Source organism: Pan troglodytes, chromosome 1, assembly GCF_028858775.2.
Source record: "Pan troglodytes isolate AG18354 chromosome 1, NHGRI_mPanTro3-v2.0_pri, whole genome shotgun sequence".
NCBI lineage: Eukaryota > Metazoa > Chordata > Mammalia > Primates > Hominidae > Pan > Pan troglodytes.
The window spans coordinates 13,021,887-13,043,178 of NC_072398.2; the positions used below are offsets into that span (position 1 = coordinate 13,021,887).

Here is a 21,292-nt window from a genome sequence, read left to right on the forward strand (position 1 = left end):
TTTAGGTAATTCCAATGGTTTGTGTAAGAGAAAGAGGGGGTGAGGGGGAGAGGAGGAGATGGGAGGCAGAGCTGGGTTGGCGACAAAAGGCTTTATAACTCCCCAGAAGTATCACAGTTTTGTCACTAAGCCAGAAATGGCTTTGTTCTGCCAGGCTCTGAGATGCCAGCACTCAGAGATGGAGACATGCCACCTTCTCCAGCCAGCCACCCTGTGCCCTCAGGCGAAAAGCCTTTGCTGTGGTGCCCACAGACCTGGGAGATATAAAGAGTACAGGGCCGTGACTTTGGGCCCCTGGGCCGGAGTGGCTCTGTCTGCCTGGTCACTGTTTCCCTTGCTCAGCATTTACTCACCAACCAGCAGATGGTGCAGAAAATGTGCAGCCCGGCCCCTAATCCGGCTCTAAGTTCAGAATTTGCATGTGATTACCAGAGAGCTGTGGCAGTTCCCTGCATTTTCCTCTTCCCCCACTGCCCCCCAAAAAGGGGACAAACATAAAGAGCTCAACGTGCAATACCACCATTGTCACAGTTCTTAGAGTAACATCACCTCACCTGTCTTTTGCATCTTGCTAGAACCACCTCATTTCAATTACAAAACCCAAGTGTCTGTGCAATGCAGCCGACTGCCTGAACTGGTTTGCAGGTTTAAAGGTTGTACTTGGACAGACAATACACATTACTCTCCGACCGGAAAATATGCTGATGCGCTGGACTTACAAGAAGTCTCTGAGTGTAGACCCATTTTTAAAAGATGATAATATCTACAAAATATCACATATGCTATTTTTTAGCCAAAAGTACTGCTTCCATATTTTCAGTCAGTGGCTTCCACTGTACCAGAGCAATCCTTTTCCTACTTTGTTTTTTTGTTTGTTTGTTTGTTCGTTTGTTTTTTTGAGACAGGGTCTAGCTCTGTCACCCAGGCTGGAGTGCAGTGGTTCAATCCCTGCTCACTGCAACCTCCGCCTCCCGGGCTCCGCCTCCCACCTCAGCCTCCTGAGTAGCTGGAACTACAGGCGGGCACTACCACACCCAGCTAATTTTTGTACATTTTGTAGAGAGGAAGTTTCGCCATGTTGCCCAGGCCGGTCTCAAACTCAGGGACACAAGCGATCCTCCCGCCTCCGCCTCCACAATGCTGGGATGACAGGCATGCGCCACCGCATACGGCCTCTTTCTTTTTTTAAATAAGTGACTTTTTCTCAAAAAAAAAAAAAAAAGACACTTAAAAGGAATGAGACGCCTGCTTGCACAGGGTCTCTGCCCATCCGACAGTTCTGAAATTACCCTCACCAGGTGACACCGTTGACGCCTTCCCCTTCGGCAGAGTCCTAGTGAAAATGGACATCTTAGTGCTTGGAAAGCTAATGGGAATCAGATGATGATGACGATGATGACGGCGGCACCGCGTTATTAAACCTTTGTGCAACGCTATACAAAGTATTTGCAAAGTGCTCAACAATTACCGCACTTTCATTAAGTCAACCATCAGCAGTAAAGCAGCAGCCAAGTTAATTCACGTACTCTCCCATTAGCTTATTTAATAATATGCCCCATAAAGTGATTTTTGTGTGGCTGTAAAAGAGCCCCAGTCAACTTTTATGGCCTTTTCTTGGGGCCTCTCAGATGAGCTCAGACAGTAAGTCTGATGAGCGGCAGCAGCTCGGAGCTGGGTGTTACCCTAGCCTGCTGTTTAGCAATCCGGTGGAATGAGTTAGTAAGCCGCAGTTCTGTAGAGCTCCTAAGCCGGAGGTTCAAAACATCTCATCAAAACCAACACGGTCTCACCCTGCCAACGCTCAAAACAGCAGTGTCAGGCCCAAATCTGGAGGCCAACGTGCAGAAGACCTTTCCAGGCCGGGAGTTAGGTGCCTGGGGAGGCACTTCTAGAGTTCAGGCCTCCCTTGGGGGCACACCTTCCATCCGTACTAACTGGCGTGTGCAGGCGCTGCTGCTTCGCGCTGCGCACGGAGAAGCGCCCCGAATCCACCGCACGATGCGGAGCCAGGGGCAGCGAGTGAGCGGCGGCCCCCAGCCCTCCCCTTCCTTCTCCTCGCCCCTTTTGGGAATGGCAGGGGGTTTCCTATGACAAACGCCCGCAAACAGGACAGGGTTCGGACGACCCCAGAGCCGGCGCCTTCTCCCTACACTCTCAGCCCTAGGGCCGGACCCGCCCCCGCGGCTGCCATCGCCCCTGCCTCGGGCGCCCCGCGGGGACCACCCCGCCAGGTGAGCGCCTCCAGGAGCCTCTCTGAAACTCACCTGCGTGAAGTACAAGTTCATCAGCGTGAGGGTGAAAAACTGCAGGCACACAGGGAAGCAGTAGAGCAGCCAGAAGACGAAGGGGCTGAGCGAATTGGCCGCCACGAAGTCTTTGAAGTAGAAGGAGAAGAGGACGGTCCGCAGGGAGGCCCAGAAGAGGCAGAGAAAGAGGAAGACGCTCTGGTAGCTGAGCCGCTTGTGGCGGTAACGCAGCACCAGCCAGAGCTGCACGTAGATGAACACGAAGAGCAGCGCGTAGAACACGGTGTAGACGACGGTGAGGCCAAGCTTCACGTAGGGGGGCACGGCCGGGGTCAGCGTGGGCGGCAGCGAGTCGTTGCGGGCTGGGTCCCACGGCGGGGTCTCCATCGGGCCGGGGGCGCTGCCGCGCGGCCGGGGACGCTCGGGCCTCATCGGGGCTCACGGCCGCCGCCGCCCCCGCGGGGGTCTCCGCGCATCGCGCTCAGCCTGCAGCCCCGAGACTGGAGGAAAGAAAACAAGCCGCACTTCCTCCCCCGGCACCACATGATTCACTGGGACGGCCTTTGTCTGCGATTGGCAGCGCCGCGCCCGCCGCCCCCGCGCGCCGACCGGCCCCGCGCGCCCCCGCCCCGGCCCGCGCGCCCCGGCCCGCCCTCTCCCGGGCACCGCGCGCCTTCGCCCCGCGAACCCCGGCCCGCCCTATCCTCGCCACCGCGCGCTCCCGCAGTGCGCGCCCCCAGAGCCGCACGCCTCCTCCCGGCCCCCTCCCCATCCCCGGGGCCGCGCGCTCCCAGACTGCGGGCCCCCAGAGCCTCTTCCCCCCTTCCCGCCCCCTCCCCATCCCAGGGGCCGCGCGCTACCCGTCCCCGGCCCCTTCCCCATCCCCGGGGCCGCGCGCTCCTGCACTGCGCGCCCCCAGAACCGCGCGCCTCCTCCCCGGTCCCGGCACCGCGCCGCGCGCCCCCAAAACTTCCCAGCCGCGCCCCGCGCCTCGGGGGATCGCACTCGTGGCCTCGCGCATTCTGCTGCTGATTGCTTGTTTTGCAGAAGTTAATTCCTTTATTTAAAAACAAATTTTTTTAAAAAACTTTACAAGTCCTTTCCGTCCCCCCCCTTTAAAAATAAAACTTTACGACTCTGTGGCTATGAACTGGCCGGCGTCTGGAATGATGTTTATTTCTAAATGCAGACATGCCAAAGACAGGGTTTGTATCTTTGAGGTCAAATTTGTATACTCAGTGAGGAAATAGACGGTGCCTGCGGCTGCTGCCTCCTCTCGGATGCAAGCTGGGCTGTTTTCTCCCGGAGAGTCTCACGCGCTCCCAGCGCCTCACCTCCCAGCGACGTAGCCGGTGCCGGGAGGCGCGCGGGCCGCGGGGCAGTGGATGGAGCCCACTGGGCTTCAGAGAGAAGTGGGGCAGCTGACGGCACACGGCCCCCCTTGTCCGATCCAACCCATGCCGAAGGAGGGTCTGTCTCCGCCACCCGAGAGCCCTTCTCTTTTGCTTTTGCTGAGCAGCTCGCTCCTCGAGGCTGTACAGCGACTTAGTCTTTGCCCCGGGGCACCACGCCACCCTTGTCTTGGAAGAGCTGGGGAGTGCTCTGGGAAAAGAGGGAAAGCCGGGCGCCCTCTGGAAACATTGCTGGGCAAGCGGTTCTGGTAAACAGAAGAAAGACTCGGATTTCCGAGGCTCCAGTAATTGTGATTTCTTTTCTTACTCCACTTCGTGCCTAATTGTGTGTTCTTTTTCCAAAAGACGGCCTGGCATATCCAGAATCCACCCTAGCTTTTGCTCAGAATTACTTAGTGGTTACAGCGCTCCCAGCGTATTCCAGGTGGTTCACTGGGGCCAAGTGTGCCTTTGGCGTGGAGCTCCTTTTCCAGTTTTTCTATCCTTTCCCTCTCTCCCTATCGCTATTTCAAGAGGAAATACGGAATTCGTCTCCACGCCTCTGATCTCGTTCCCCTCAATCCCCGTTCTGAACAGCGCAAGTGGAATGATGGAATGATCGCTCTGAAGAACACCTGGCCACTTTACTCCCGTGCTTAAATGCCCTTCCCTTGCTCCTCATAGTTCTGGGGATAGAGTCTAAACTCCTACCCTAGCTTACCTCCCTGCCTTATCTCTTCCAAGGTGTTAAGCAGTGTTAACACCTCCTGACTCCCCTAGACTAAGAAAATTCTGCCCTTTCCTCCAACCGCTGGTCCTTCCTAGCTATCCATGAGGGTGTAACTTCCTGCAGAGAGCCTCTCCAGAACTCTCCACCCACCATACTCTCAGAATTAGGCTAGGTGTTTCACCTGTGTGCTTCCCTAATATCCTTGCCTGATTGTTAGTTTCCCCCGCAACACACTTATTTATGTGTCCTTATGATAGAAACTAGCCTTGTTTACCAGTCTCTCCCCTGGCACATTGGAAAAGCATCCGTATACATTTTATTACACTGAAGGAATATTGTTTGTCAACAGAGGTCCAGACTCTGATATTTCTCCCTCCAGTGTGCATGGATTCTACCTCATGATCCAGGAGGGCTACTGGCTCTCCAGACATTGAGTCCACATCCCAGGCCAGCGTTAGGAGGAACAGGGGAAGACAAAAGAGCACTTGTTTTCTCCTGTTTCTGGCGCCTTCCCAGAAAGACCACATAATGCATCCACTTTTAGCTCATTGGTAGTACTTAATTACCCTAGTAAGCTGGCTACAAGAGATTGGGAAACGTAGTTTTAGTCCGCGTGGCATTGTACACAACTGAAAGCCATGGTTCTGTAATTATGGATGAAGGGGCGAATGGATTTAGGAAAAACTAGCATCTTTATCATGCCTTCAAAGCAGACAAAAAGAATGCCAGATGGCTACAACAGTTCGCCTCTTTGACTACCTAGTGTCAAATGTTTCTTATCATCTTTACAATTCTGAAAATACAATAAAGATGCTCCCACTTAATATCCCTTGTACAACTGAAAAACATTCCAAGCCAGGTGCTCACGCCTGTAATCCCAGCACTTTGGGAGGCCAAGGCAGGTGGATCACCTGAAGTCAGGAGTTCGAGACCAGCCTGGCCAACCAGGTGAAACCCTGTTTCTACTAAAAATACAAAAATTAGCCGGGTGTGGTGGCACATGCCTGTAATCCCAGCTACTAGGGAGGCTAAGGCACAAGAATCGCTGGAACCCATGAGGCAGAGGTTGCAGTGAGCTGAGATTACGCCACTGAGCTCCAGCCTGGGCCACAGAGTGAGACTCCATCAGGAAGGAAGGAAGGGAAGGAAGGGAAGGAAGGAGGGAGGGAGGGGAAAAAAGGAAGGAAGGAGAAAGGAAGGAAGGAGGAAGGAAGGAAGGAAGGAAGGAAGGAAGGAAGGAAGGAAGGAAGGAAGGAGAAAACAGAAAAACACATTCCTTCTTTCCCCCAAAAGGATCATCATTTTCTGTGTCCAGCTCCAAGCCCAGGAGCTCTGGGTGATAGCCATTCCTCCAATTCTGTCACCATCTCATCTCAACATTCTGTATCTTACGGACTAAATTATTAAGTTATCCATCACTAGTTTGTCCTATATAAAATAGTAGAAGAAAAAAATGTAAAGGAAAGGAGAATTCATTATTAGGTTGGCGCCAAAGTAATTGTGGCTTTTTGCAATTAAAAGTAATGACAAAAACCACAATTACTTTTGCATCAATTTATAAAATACATACATATGACACAGCAAGAAAAAAATATAAGTTAGAGTTGTTGTTTTTCTGACTGGTCATAAAGCTGTAATTGCTCTCCTTAATGGACGTTACAAAATTTCCCTTTCCCTTCATCAGGGATCTCAGCTAGTCAGGGGTAGCCCTGATTTCTGAGGAATCTAAGCTTGTTAATGTTTGCCACTGGACATGCCAGCAGCAAGAGGCACTACCATGATTGAATTCTGTCTATTCACCTTTTATTGCTCATCATATAACAGCAACTCTACTTCCTCTTAATAGTTACTATCATCACAGCCAACACCATCATACTATTTTTTACAATTCACCCACTGGCATGAGGAGTCTGAAATAGCCAGGGTCTCAACTTTTATTTCAATTAAACCACACTTGAATCTCCTGGGGTAGAAGAGTTCCTCCTTGGTTACTAAGACCTTCAAACTAGCCAAGCCTAGAGGCAAAGGAACGGGAAACAAAAAAATTTGCAAGTAAGTCATTGAGTGTTAGTGAAAGGTGCCATTCTCTTGGTTCCTGTAGCCATGTATCCTGACTGCAGGACAGATAGCACTATATGTCAGCTTTGGGTTCAGAAGAAATTCTATATATTATAGGACACCAATGCTACCTTTCTGTGCATTGTTGTCCTGCAGGCACAATAACTAAGCCTACAATTGGTCATTCCACCACCGGATAAGGCCAGCTGCTACTTGAGGGACAGAAATTAGCCTACCACGTTTCTTCTTTTAGTATAAAGTGAGGTCCTTGGTCAGAGCAATATTGTATAGGATACCATGATGATGAGCAATGCATTCAGAAAGTCCCGGGACAATAACGCAGGCACAGGGGGCAAAGAAAGTCAGTCCAAGTTCAGAAGCATTGTCTATTACAGCAAGGACAAATTGCTGATATCCTACGTGATTAAAGAGGTCTATATAATCTGCTTTCAGGTGGCTGTCTAGGACTTCCCCTGAGTTTGAAACCTCTTGAAAGGCTCAGAGTTGGCTGGCGATACTCATGAAAAGCCAGGTCAGCCTTGGTGGGGAAGTCCAGATTGTTACAAAATGGATCAGTCAGTCCCTGCCTGCATGGTCACTGTGTCCATGAACCCACTGAATAAGCAGTGGGTTAAGTGGGGACAGAAGATGTCTTCCATACCCAGGGCAGGTCAGCATGTCCACCTGAATGCCGAGAGCCTCCAGTAGAGCTGGGTGTTTTGGGGAACCTGACTTGGTGGCTTGATGGATCAAAATAACATGCAGCTCAAGACAGGCAGCTCAGACTCCATGGTCATCTGACTTCTTGATGAGACATTCAGTCTCTTCCACAGCCCAGGAGCAAGCCATCTCTTTTTCTCAAAAGAAAAGTAGTTATTTGGCACATAAGGCATGTATGTGTTCCCAAACCCTTATAACTGACACTGTGATTCTCCTAACAGGGCTTGTCACAGGTAACGTACACCTCTCCAATCTGCCATTGACACTTTGAGCACCGTTAGATCCATGGAGTCATGGATGACAAAACAGATGGCATTGCAGCCTGAACCAAATGGAGCATCTCCTCTGCCTTGAGCCCCTTCTCAAAATTAGCTCCCTTTTGAGACACCCCATAAGTGGGTCAGAGAAGCCCACTAATGTGACAAATATTGCTTCCATAAATAGGACCTCAAAGCATTATGCTTCTGCTTCCTGTAGGAGGCGGTGTAAGCTGTAATATCTCATCCTTCATTTTGGAGGAGCTATCTCAACCTAGACTCCCTGAAATGCTTCCGTGAGGTCACAGGCCCCTGTAGACTCATGAGATTTACATGTTTCTTACATGCCTAGAATAACTGCCATCCCTGCCTTGTGGGTCCTCATAGCATGATGTCATTAATATAGTATCACTGTGATGTCCAAAAAACATTAAAATGATTAAGATTTCTGAAAACCAAATTGTGGCATGAAGCCAGAGTTGACCTAACCCTGAAGGAGATAGGAAAGTATCCTTACTAGATGAGACAAAGTGGCTTTTGGAGTTCTTCACTTATTGGGAATGAGAAAAAAACCATTTTCCTCCAGAGGCTGTGTGGGCTTGCTGTATTGAAGTCACCACCATATGAAGCTTATGATTACCTGTTTTATTTTCCAAGACTCCTCCATCTGTGTACCAACTGAAGAGTTAGATGAAAAAGTGATGGGAATTTACCACTTCTTTTTTTTTTTTTGAGATGGAGTCTCGCTCTGTTGCCCAGGCTGGCATGCAATGGCGCGATCTCGGCTCACTGCAACCTCTGCCTCCCGGGTTCAAGCAATTCTCCTACCTCAGCCTCCCGAGTAGCTGGGATTACAGGCGCCCACCACCACGCCTGGCTAATTTTTTTGTATTTTTAGTAGAGACGGGGTTTCACCATGTTGGCCAGGCTGGTCTTGAACTCCTGACCTCAGCTGGTCTGCCTGCCTCGGCCTCCCAAAGTGCTGGGACTACAGGCGTGAGCCCCTCCGTCCGGCCTTTTTTTTTTTTTTTTTTTTTTTTTGAGACAGAGTCTTGCTCTGTCGCCCAGGCTGGAGTGCAGTGGCGTGATCTCGGCTCACTGCAAGCTCCGCCATCTGGGTTCATGCCATTCTCCTGCCTCAGCTTCCTGAGTAGCTGAAACTACAGGCGCCTGCCACCATGCCGAGCTAATTTTTTTGTATTTTTTTTTTTAGTAGAGACGGGGTTTCATGGTGTTAGCCAGGATGGTCTCAATCTCCTGACTTCGTGATCTGCCCGCCTTGGCCTCCCAAAGTGCTGGGATTACAGGCGTGAGCCACCGTGCCCAGCCTTTTTTTTTTTTTTTTTTTTTTTTTTAGATGGAGTCTCGCTCTGTTGCCCAGGCTGGAGTGCAGTGGTGTAATCTTGGCTCACTGCAACTTCCGCCTCCTGGGTTCAAGCAATTCTTCTGCCTCAGCCTCCCGAGTAGCTGGGATTAGGAATTTACCACTTCTTTGGCATCCAAGTTCAGGTCTGAGAGTTGGATGCGGGTACAACACTCTCTGTTGGGATGGTTTAATTCAGATCTAGGGAGTTTTTATTTTGCTTTTGTCAACTATATTAAGCAGGTCCACAGAGGACCGCCCATCTCATTTGTCCTAAGAGCTCATATTCAATTAGTTTCTGCCAAAGATCTTTGATGTGCAGGCAATTCTGATTGTCAGACTGGCCATTCTCAGACTGGTCATGATCATCTTGCCTTCTATTGGGATAACCTCTCCCTTACTGGTGGTTGTGCTGCCATTGAACTCTGGCACCCAGGATCCTGGCAAACATGAGGGAGTCCATTCATCTCCAGCCGCTCTCAATAGCATCCCTGATGTACAGAGTATAGCTATGACAGTACTTTTGAGATATACTTCTCTCACCAGTGTCTCTCTCGGTGCCTTGACAAAGGGAGTGTCTTCTGGTCCCTCTCCAGGACCAGTTAGGGGATTGGTGAGTGGGATTTGCACAATAAATCCACAGCAACATTCCTATTTCCTGGGATTCCTGCTTCTACATTATGCTTGATAATTTCAGACCTCTCAGCTTCTCTTGAATGATGTGGGCTGCCATTAATTCCAGGTTTCATTCAACCAATGAACCAGACAAACAGACCCCTCCCTCTGCTCCAGGAAGCATATTGAACTAGAATCTCTTGGTAAACAAATGTTCTTTGCCTCCTACTCTGGTTTAGCACCCTCAAAATCCATTCCCACATGTTTTCTGAAGACTTTTTTCCAGAATAAAGAGCAAAGTCTTGTAGTTATTTTGGTGTGTAATTCTCCATCCAGGGTTGGCTTTATAAAATGAGGGATATGTTGGTATCTAGTTCTGTCTTTGAAGAAAATGAGAAGTGGGAGACACAAGGCAACTTGACTTCCTCAGGCAAGAACCATAGTTCTTCCAGCAAGGCAGGAACAGCCTCCTCACACAGAGAGAAAGGGCTGCTTTCTGTGATAAGGGGAGCTTTGTGCACTGAGTCCCCAGTCCCATCTGTCCCCATTCTCCATCCCGATTCCAACTCTTTCCAATCAGTCCCCGAACTATCACATAAGAGACCAGAGAAGGCTGTGCATTCAACAGATGTTGAAAATCAGAAACCTGGCTCAGTGCGGTGGCTCACGTCTGTAATTCCAGCATTTTGGGAGGCTGAGGCGGGAAGATCACCTGAGGTCAGGAGTTCGAGACAGCCTGGCCAACATGGTGAAACCCCGTCCCTACTGAAAACACAAAAATTACCTGGGTGTGGCTGTGTGTGCCTGTGTGTGCTGTAATCCCCACTACTTGGGAGGCTGAGGCAGGAGAATCACTTGAGCCCGGGAGGCGAAGTTTGCAGTGAGCCGAGATCGCGCCACTGCACTCCAGCCTGGGCAACAGAGTGAGACTCTGTCAGAAAAGAAAAGAAAAGAGAGAGAAAGAAATAAAGAAAACCAACCAGAAATGCACAGGCTCTCCCTTTTGGCCATGGTCGCACAAGATAAAATATTCTTTTAGCATCGTCATTGAAAGTCATCAAAAGTCCTAGGTTTTCAGACTGTGTGCCTTGAACTAGAATTTCAGCCCTTGCTATTCGCTTCTCAAGCTATCCAGCCATTAGAATCAACCACTTTTCCCCACAGCTCTTAAATTCTTTGTGTCCCTCATACTGTTGTCTAGCAGCATCACTCTGTTTCTGAAAACTTTAATGTCAATGGAATCTTCATTGTCCTGGGTTACCTTTACCGCAAGTGACCACAAATGACAATTTATGCCATGAACCGTCTTAACACTATCTGAATTTTCATTTTCCTCCAGCTCAACCAGACCAGATAACCAAGCTCAAATTCTCACCATTCTCTGAGAGTATGTGGCTACCAATACTCCCGGTGTCTATTTCTATATTTCCCAGAGTTCTTGGTTGCAAGCAACAGAAGTAAGATTTGGTTAATTTAAGCAGAAAAAGAATTCATTAAAAGGCACATTATGTAGTTCACAAAATCTCCAAGAGTGCTGGAGGAGCTTGGAGATTAAGAAGAAGGAATGATACCCAAAGTGATGCTGCAGGACTGGTTCTAGAATAATATCACTGCCCCTACCACTGGCTCTGATACTAGTAGTTTGCCCCACAGGAAATACTAGTGCTGGACACTGGAAATTGCCTGTATCAGTTAGGCAAGAAGAAAGTTGCAAGTAACAGAAAATCTGTCTAATAATAGATTAATAGTAAATGTTTGTCTTTCTTACATATCTGGATGTCAGTTGTTGCAAGCATTGATTCAACCATTTAAAAAATCTGTGAGGGATCCTGGCTCTATCTATCTTTCTTCTCTATCATCCTTAGCATATTGGCTTTAATCTTCAGAGTTGTCCTCTTGTGGTTGCAAGATGGCTGCTCTAGCTCCAGCCATCACATTTGCATTCAAGGCAGAAATTGGAAGAAGACAGAAAGAGTGACTCCTATGTCAGGAGGACAAGGTTTTACCGAAAAATCCCAAGTCAGGCCTCCATCTACATCTTTCGGGCCAGAAGTGTGCCATAAGCCATCTAGAGCTATAAGGGAAGCACTCATTTGGCACATCCAGCCTCTATAGTAGGGACAGGCAAAGGGAAGAGGTTACAAAGGGTTTTGGATAAATGAATCCATCTCTAGAGTAGATTATGCAGTCCATGCTTCCTTAAGTCACACACTTCCAATTCAAAGTCTGGAGCAGGGGCGTTTGATTAGCAGAGTCTAGACCATGTGCTCTCATCTTAGCAAGGGTGGCTGGGAGCATGACTCCCTGGCATCTGCCGCTTCTATGGTGGAAGCTTCCACTTCATTCTCTTCAAGCAGGGAATTTCCCAGGTGGAGAAAGGGAGTGCCCGTGCTGGAAGTCCAGATGGGGACAAATACTTTTCCATACTGTTACAGATCTTCCCAGATTATTTTATGCGTGTTGTTAAAAGTTGAAAATTGGTCAGGTGTGGTGGCTCATGCCTATAATCCCAGCACTTTGGAGGCCAAGGCGGGTGAATCACCAGAGGTCCAGAGTTCAAGACCAGTCTGGCCAACATGTCTGTTTTGTAAAGACCTGTCTTTACAAAAATACAAAAATCACCTGGGCATGATGGCGGGTGCCTGCAATCCTAGCTACTCGGGAGGCTGAGGCAGGAGAATCGTTTGAACCCTGGAGGTGGAGGTGGCAGTGAGCCGAGATCGCACCATTACACTTCAGCCTGGGTGACTGAGCGAGACTCAATCTCAAAAAAAAAAAAAAAAAAAAAGTTGAAAATTCACGTTTTGGAAAATGTACATCACATTTGCATGAGATTATCTTTTTTATTATCTGTCCTCAGGAATTCTTTTCTATTTCCTTTGAAATATTTAGGGAGTGAAAAGAAGGCAAGCTAAAGACAGAATTCCTGTTCTGCAACTTGGCTGGTCTCTGAGATCAGGCTACCAACAGGCATCTCTTGCAGCTCCAAACCTCCTACCCTGCCTCTATACTGCTCAGGAATCCAGGAATTCCCCAGTGTGAAGCTCCTCCAAGTCTGCTGACAGCAGCATGCAGGATACCCCTCCCAGAGTTTATTATAGATAATCCCACTGGGCTAGCTGCTTGAATTAAGATCTGATCTGTATTTTATGACTGGAGGGATGAAAACAGTCTAACACAGATTTATGGTGATAGTTGCAAGGCTTGGTGAATTTACTAAAAATCGATGACTTGTGTACTTGAAATGAGCGAACAGACCCCTCCCATACTTCCTGCCCAATAAAACATATCTGTCTGTGTTCTGCTTCAGAGGACTAGAATTTCCAAGGTGCTGAGTAGCTTGTTTCGACAACCAAATCTGTGCTAGTATTTCCCTGGGAAGGAACACTTTGTACCGTTTGGTTCTGCTGATTCCAGCTATAGAAATAAATTATCACTAGGAACCATATAACCAGTCATAGCCTGCTCAATCTAGAATATTAATAGAGGCCCCCAGAGAAAACAACACTAGCCAGAAGGAATGTCAGTCAACTAAGGAGTGCAGGCCCCTTAAAAAATGGAAACCTTGACCTAATAGCAGAGAATCCCATCATCAGGCTGGTCTTATTTATATTCGTAGTTGTACATTGTTAGAGGAAACTACCTCAGCAGTTACAGTAGAATTCTAAAAATTCAAGCTTTGAAAACTTAGTGTCATGTGGCTCTTAGTCTCTGAATTCTGCCCATAAAAGACTTTTTGTTTGCTCTAGGCAATGACAAGTCCTGCTTCACCAAACCTAAAGTGATAGAAACACACAGTTATCTCTTCACTTCCAAGATCAGCACATATTAGGTGTTGGATCCCTAACTGAATGAACAACTGATTCACTGGCTGGAGTTTTTGTTCTTAGCCACTCAGGACAGAGTCTACATTTTCTGTGAGTTTTTTGGTTTAAGTCACAATCTTAAAATTTGAATGCTAAGAGTTTCAAAGGTTTTAGGAATGCTGAGATTCAAGGAGTAGGTAAGATAGCATACGTGATAAGTAGGGTTTTACAAGCTAAGATTATTCTTGTATAAAAGCCAGGAGTGTTTTGAAAGTTCCTATTTTAACTAACGAATTGTACTTTTTGTAAGATATACGTGAATTTTATGCCTATTTTTTGCTCTCGTGTTTGTGATTCCTAAACTGAAGGACCATTAAGCATATCAGATTTTTTAAAAACATTATCAAATTAAAGTTCACTCATTTCAAAGTGTATAAGTCAGTGATTTTCAGTAACTTCACCAAGTTGTGCAACTATCGCCATAAATCTGTCTTAGACTGTTTTCATCCCTCCGGTCAAAAGATAAAAATCAGATTTTAATTCAAGCAGATAGTTCCAGTGGGATTCTTTATAATAAACTCCAAATCTAGGACAATCCTTAACTAGTACCTAAGCAAACAGGCAGATGGTGTAGCCCTCCTAGAGTTGCTCAGAAATGCTCTCTTAATGATTCAATAATTTCATTAAAATTTTGGTATTAAGTGGATCTGTGACAAAAAAGGAAATTTAGTCTAAAAGGTCAAGAACATGGACTATTTCCTATTCACCTGGAAACAGAATGAAATTGTTACTATAAATGAATCCTAAGAAGAATGCTAACATCATACCCTCAGCCGGGCGTGGTGGCTCATGCCTGTATCCCAGCACTTTGGGAGGCCGAGGTGGGTGGATCACGAGGTCATTAGTTTGAGAATAGCCTGGCCAAAATGGTGAAACTCCCTCTCTACTAAAAATACAAAAATTAGCCAGGCATGGTGGTGTGCACCTGTAATCCCAGCTACTCAGGAGGCTGAGGCAGGAGAATCGTTTGAACTCGGGAGGCAGATGTTGCAGTGAGCTGAGATCAAGCCATTGTACTCCAGCCTGGGTGACATAGCAAGATTCTGTTCCCCCCACCCAAAAAAAAAAACATCATTCCCTGCTCCAGGAAAGTCATAGTGAGTGGTTTGCTCAAGTTTCAGAGGGGAAAATTAGATCCAGAGCTTACCAGGAGTTCTTGCAAAGGCATTTAAGCTGCCTGATAACGTTCAGTGTTCTTTCTAATTGTTTCCCATTTTCATCTCCAGAAAAGGCAGTGTTTCAAGGAGCTCATGCAGAAAGAGGTGGCTGGTTGTACCCACAGAACTTCATTACATCAAAGGGACTGAGAACTGACCAGATCTTGCTTTCAGGAGTATAACATTCACGCACTGCAGGGAAAATTAGCTATTATGGGTGTCCCTGGGCACACAACATGTATAGCTATTGATAGAATTGAAATCTCCAGGCTTCGGTGAACTATGCAAGAAAGGCTTTACCTATGGCCCCAGGGCAGGGCAAAAGGAATGAAGGTGAGGGACACGTTGAAAGCAGTGCTGAGAAAGCAGTTCCAGAGGCCAGGCCAGATCCAGTTTTTGTGGGGCCTGCAACCTTCTTCAATACTAGAGATCCTCTTTAAGGAAAGAAAAAATAAAATTACATATACAAAATTTAATACTAAAGTAAATATTTATTTAGAACAAGAAATTTATTTGGAACAAATTACAAAGTTTCAGACGCTGACCAACACTACACATATCACAAAACTCAGAAGAATAATGCAATGTTTTTGCTTAGTAATTGCCCGAGGTTCCTCTGCATTTTTTTTGGCTGTATACCCCTCTTAATATAAGAATGATTCTGCACACCTGTAGTCCTAGCTACTTGGGAGGCTGAGGTTGGAGGATCACTCCAGCCCATGAGTTCGAGGCCATAGTGAGCTATAATCATGCCACGGCACTCCAGCCTGGGCAAACAAATGAGACCCTGTCTCTAAAAATAAAAATTAAAATAAAAAATAAAACAAATGACAACAAAAAGAATAATTCTGTAATAATATCTTTCCGTAGAGGGAATAGGAAGATACTTCTTTCCTCTTGCACAATTGATCACACCTTGTTTTTGTTATTAAAGTTCAGGAGAGTTTGTTTCAGCTTTGCAACTCGTTGTTAGCCTTGTAGACTCTTACGGTTGTTTTCAAGCTTGAGGACATTGTGATGAATGAACTTTTCTTTCATTTATGGTTCATAAGCTTTCAGAACATTTCAAGTTTTCTTGTGCAGCAACTAATCTTAAATAGTCTTTGAGTTGACACTCATTACCCAGTTTATTGTGGTGTCCGTGTCCTGGCATAGTATGAGTTTTAAGTAATCTTCATATTTCAGGCACAGCCTGCAGAAAGGGAAAACAAAGGCTACCCCATAAAGAATGCAGGCCAGCACTTGGGGCCCAAGGAACTTGGCCACACCCAGAGCACCATTTGCATTTTTCCTCTGCTCGGCAGAGCACAGTGACTGCTTTGTGCTTAGAGAGGGAAGAAAGACCTCTGTGCCCACAGCACAAGCAAAGGCCTTCTTGGGACAAGAGCCATCCTGTGTCTTCTCATCTGGACACTAGGAGACAAAGGGAGAGAAAGGAGGCAGGAAGGCAAGCCAAGGGGCCCTGCTAGTGGGAGCTTTCTGAGCTCTGGGAGATCCAGGTCTTGGCTGGTAGGATTTGGCCAGCAGAGGCCCCGCTTCAGACAGATGCCCTGGGAATAGACGGACCCTGCTAGAGTCGACAGAGAACTTAAACTTGGTCCAAGAGCACCTAGAAGCAGATTCTTAAGAAAGTGCTTCTTAGTTGTGCTCTCAATGTGGGAAAACAGCAGGGATTGCAATTTCAAAAGGAATAATGCTGGATCTCATACTGGGAAATCAACCAAAAGGAATCAGCAGAACAGGGTAGGGGAAAGCCTGGGTCTTGCAGGGCTTTTCCCAGGAGAACTGGAATTATAGGTGCTCAGAAGCAATTTGGAGAGTCAGTGGATGGGTGAGTGGCTGCTCTGCTCTGCACACGATCACAGCACAAAGCCCCACTGTGGCTGCAGCAGCCATGGCCTGACTCACATATGCTGCCTCAGCACGTTCTGGGCCGTGGGAATATTGCCAGCCTTCTGCTTTGACAACCTCCACAGCCAAGCCTCAGGGCGATCCTCTATGGCAGTCTGATGACAGCCCACCACCAGGTTACAGCAGCAGCCTGCACAGTCCCCTGTCAGCAAGCTGGGTGAGTTTCTGGAGCGGGCTGGGGCCCCAGAGAAGGAGGCAGGCCACTGGAAGGCGGATGCCAGCTACTGAGGTGAGAAATGGGTCGCTCTGAGCTTTGCTGGGATGCACAAGTGCTGTGCTTCACTGATGTACTGTAAGCACAGCCTTGTCGATACCCACCACTCTTCCTGTCCAGACTAGGCCATCAACCTCACAGAGCTACTGCGAAAATGAAATAAAATAATGCATGTAAGTGCCCAGCCCTACATCTAGAACATGAGAGCCCACCAATTGGGAGCCACGAATGGTGCTGATCCCGACAGTTTAACGGTGGTGACAGAAGACCTTGGGCTGTTCTTACATTATTGGTTACAGATAGATGCTGGTCTGTCTCACTCTTTATCTCTCTGCCCCTTATAACAACTGACTTGGGGCTGGGCACAGTGGCTCAGGCCTGTAATGCCAGCACTTTGGGAGGCCAAGGTGTGCGGATCACCTGAGGTCAGAAGTTCGAGACCAGCATGGCCAACATAGCGAACCCTATCTCTACTAAAAATACAAAAATTAGGCTGGGCATAGTGGCTTACATCTGTAATTCCAGCACTTTGGGAGGCCAAAGTGGTTAGATCACTTGAGGTCAGTAGTTCAAGACCATCCTGGCCAACATGGTGGAACCCCGTCTCTACTAAAAATACAAAAATTAGCCAGGCATGGTGGTGTGTGCCGGTAATCCCAGCTACTTAGGAGGCTAAGGCAGGAGAATCGCTTGAACCTGGGAGGCAGAGGTTGCAGTGAGACGAGATCCCACCACTGCACTGCAGCCTGGGCAATGGAGCGAGACTCTGTCCAAAAAAAAAAAACAAGTGACTCAGCCACGCATGGCCCTGAAATGAGCAGCCACTTACTAGGTGCAACATTTCCCAGCTCCGGGACTGAGCATCACAGGATTAAGATGGAAAGAAGGAAGTATACAATTAGGGAGGGCTCAAAGGACAAGTAGGAACTAGGAATGTAAAAAGAAAAAGAAAGATTTGGTACACAGAAAAGTAGGGGGTCAGATAGCATAGCCTGTGTGAGCTGCGAGGATTGAGAGTAAGCAGGTTTTGGAGAACCCTAAGAAGGTCAGACCATAAGAGGCAGAGGGGGAGGAGGACCACAGATTGGAGTTAAGCCAACCAAACAAGCAAACGAACCAAAAACAACCATTTTTAAGGTGTTAGAATTAAACACTTTAACACACAGTATTTTGTTCATCCGTAAACATGTCTTTATTAATGTATAATTATTGTTCTCTCTGTCTAACAGACGATTAAAGGAAGCTCAGGGTTAGGGACCTTCCCTAAAGCCACACAGCTAACTGAGGTCAGAGCTGGCCCAGAAAGCCTCATGTCTAGCTCTGAGCCACAGGGCAATGTGGCCCAAAAAGCCCAGTGAGGACCCACCACTTCCGCCAACCTGGGATGACAACAGCCAATTCCACGGCCATAGTAGTGGCCCCTGGAGCTGATGACCTTATGAACTGCAGTTCCCCCTGCTGCCCTTTCTGGCTGGTGTCCTTCAATATGCAGCCAGGCTCTGGACTCTGGTCCACCCCCAGCAAGGGCAGCAAGGCCAAGGGCCAGTGAGCAGCCAGTTCTGTTCTGCTCCAGTAAGTGCTGCTCGAGTAATGGCATTTTAACTCTGACCTGCTGTGGAGGTTGGATCTTGGTCTGGATCCTTCTTGACTCCGCAACAGCAAGCTGTAAAAGAGTCAATGCTGGCCGAGCGTGGTGGCTCACACCTGTAATCCCAGCATTTTGGGAGGCCGAGGCCGGCGGATTACTTGAGGTCAGGATTCGAGACCAGCTTGGCCAACTGGCAAAACCCTGTCTCTACTAAAAATACAAAAAATTGGCCGAGTGTGGTGGTGCATGCCTGTAATCCCAGCTACTCAGGAGGCTGAACCCAGGAGGCTGAGGTTGCAGTGAGCTGAGATCATGCCACTGCACTCCAGCCTGGGCGACAGAGCGAGACTCCACCTCAAAAAAAAAAAAAATTGATGTTGGACAGTGGTTGGCATTTCTGTGAGCACCCACAGGACTCCTGGGAGCTGACGGACTGACGAGCCACCATGGGCTGGGAGCACATAGACCTCGCCAGTTGGTTGAAAGCAGCACACGTGCTGGGCACTGTGGCAAGTGCTGAGACTATGGAGATGATTATGACACAGGCCTGGGTCTCAAAAAGTCTGCCATCCAACAGACTACCAGGATGGCTCAGTGGTAGAAAGGAGAGCTTTGGGCTGGGCGCGGTGGCTCACGCCTGCAATCCTAGCACTTTGGGAGGCTAAGGCCCGCAGACCACCTGAGGTCAGGAATTGGAGACCAGCCTGGCCAACGTGACGAAACGCCGTCTCTCCTAAAAATACAAAAATTAGCCAGGCATGGTGGCAGGCGCCTGTAGTCCCAGCTACTTGGGAGGCTGAGGCAGGAGAATTGCTTGAACCTAGGAGGTGGAGGTTGCAGTGAGCCAAGACTGAGCCACTGCACTCCAGCCTGGGCGACAAGAGAAAGACTCCATCCAAAAAAAAAAGAAAAAGAAAGAAAGGAGAGCTTTGTTGGTTGATATTAGTTTGCAAACCAGGAAGAGATGGTCTCCAGCTTGGACTGAAAGTGCTCGCTCTTCAAAGAGGGAGAGGGCAGGATGGGTGTTACGCTTCACAGGGTCTGCGTTACACGGTAGAGTCTGTGTTACACGGTAGAGTCTGTGTTACACGGTAGAGTCTGCGTTACACAGTAGAGTCCGCATATTCAGCAAGTTTAGGGCAAAATCAATACATATTTATGAGGGGCACTCAGTGTGCAATAGGTAAACACATATGTTTACCATGTTCACTTTGTGGGGGGCCTAGATTAAAATGAGGTGGAATTTGGCTCTTTATGTCAAAGGTAACCTAGAGGACACAGACAGTTTGTGTGCAGTCTCTAAATCACATTGGAACTGGCTGGAGGTGTGCAGTTGCTTATCAGGAAAGAGCGTTTGTAAGATGGTCCTCTGTCCAATGAAAGTTTTAGTGGTCTGGGTTGTAAATCAGAGTTAGGATAATTTGCTTGCTAGCTCCTGTTGTTAGGGAGTTTAGCAAGAGTGTGGTTTTTCCTGTAGGAATTTAAGAAGTTGCCATGCCAGCCAAACTTTGAACCCTCGACCTGTTAGTAACTTTTGGCTCCTTAACCTTAGGGTCTGTCTTAGTTGATAAAGGAGTGTCTATTTTGGTGTTGTGTTTTGTTTTGTATTGTTTTGCTTTTGAGACAGGGTCTTGCCCTGTCACCCATGCTGGACTGCAGTGGCACAATCATGGCTCACTGCAGCTTCGACCTCCTGGGTTCAAGTGATCCTCCTACATCAACCTCCCAAGTAGCTGGGACTACAGGTGTGCAGCATCACATTTGGCTTGTGTGTGTGTGTGTGTGTGCGTGTGTGTGTGTGTGGTCTCCCTATGTTGCTCAGGCTGGTCTTGAATTCCTAGGCTCAAGGGATGCTCTCACCTTGGCTTCCCAAAGTGCTGGGATTACAGGCATGAGCCATCACACCTGGCCAGGGGTGTCTATTTTGGTCTCTCAGATCATAACCTAAGACAGACACACACCCACCCTTGTGATATGTGCTTAAATAACCATCGGCAAACCGTGCCAGGGAAGCCCACAGGAGGGAGCCCCAGGCTCTTGGTGAGAACCTGAGCAACTGTCACCATCATCAGAAGAAGTGGTCTGGATGGTGTCAGCAGATGCTGCTCAGCATAGACATCCACTCTGCTTAGAGGCTTGTCCCAGAGGCCCAGAGGTGAGAGAGGACATGAGTGGCCCTACAGTGCCCTGCACTACTACAGGAGTGAGAGGCCAGAGCCCCGGCAGGAACCATTGACCAAGAGTAGCTGAACATCAGGATCTGACTCCATAGAGACTATATTAGTCAAGACCCCCTGAGCTGCAAACGTCATAAACCATATCTCATTTACTTCAGCAAGAAAGGAAGGAGGGTTAGCCAAGGAATTAAAGCCCAGGCTGGCCTGAGACGTGCCAGAACCAGGTGGAATCTCTGGCAGATGCCTGCTTCCCCACAACCCCCAAATGGGGGCTTCTCTCTCTGGCAGGGCTGTGGCTGCTGCAGCCCTGCGTGCATTTTCAAAGACCTGCCAGGGGAACAGGTCTGTGGCTCATACCTGTAATCCCAGCACTTTGTGAGGCTGAGGTGGGAGGATTGCTTGAGGTCGGGAATCTGATACCATCCTGGGCAACATAGCAAGACCTTCATCTCTGCAAAAGATCAAAAAAATTAGCTAGCATGGTAGTGTGCACCTCCAGTCCCAGTTAATCAGGAGGCTTAGGCAGGAGGATCACTTGAGCTCAGGAATTCGAGGCTGCAGTGAGCTGTAATGGTACCATTGCACTCCAACCTGGTGACAGGGTGAGACCCCAGCGCTTAACAACAACAGAAGAGTAGTCAGGAAGGCAGCTTCCATCCCTAGGCATAGCTGGAGAATTCCTGGGGAGAGGGTCAAGGGGCTCACCTTAGGGTGAAGCCTCCTTCACCCCTTTCTGCATGGAAACTCCTTGACAGGTGGTTGGTTCAGCCTATGCCCTTGTAGCAGCACAGGGCTTGGCTCTAAACAATCAAGACAACTTCTCTAGTTGAATATATTTGAGAAATGCAGGGCTAGGCAAGGTGTGCTAGTCGGCTTGAGCTGCCATGACAAAGTGCTGCCACAGACTGGGAGGCTTGAATGACACAGATCTCCAGTTCTGGAAGCTGAAAGTTGGAGGCCAAGGTGTTGGCAGGGCTGGTTTCTCCTGATGCCACTCTC

At 48.1% G+C, this 21,292-nt stretch overlaps 1 protein-coding gene across 3 annotated transcripts in view; it reads right to left on the minus strand.

Annotated features, from left to right (window-relative positions):
* GPR137B (G protein-coupled receptor 137B) overlaps positions 1–2,852 on the minus strand; it is a 66,681-nt gene extending 63,829 nt beyond the window's left edge. For 2 of the 3 annotated variants that reach the window (XM_009441710.5, XM_009441709.5), the window contains exon 1: positions 2,265–2,791. In XM_009441710.5, the coding sequence (XP_009439985.1) occupies positions 2,265–2,678 (414 nt within the window). In that variant the 5' untranslated portion in view covers positions 2,679–2,791. Of the gene's footprint in view, positions 1–2,264 lie in introns of all 3 variants that reach the window. The other variant, XM_514290.9, reaches the window with a different exon arrangement.
* Positions 2,853–21,292: the final 18,440 nt, after the last annotated feature.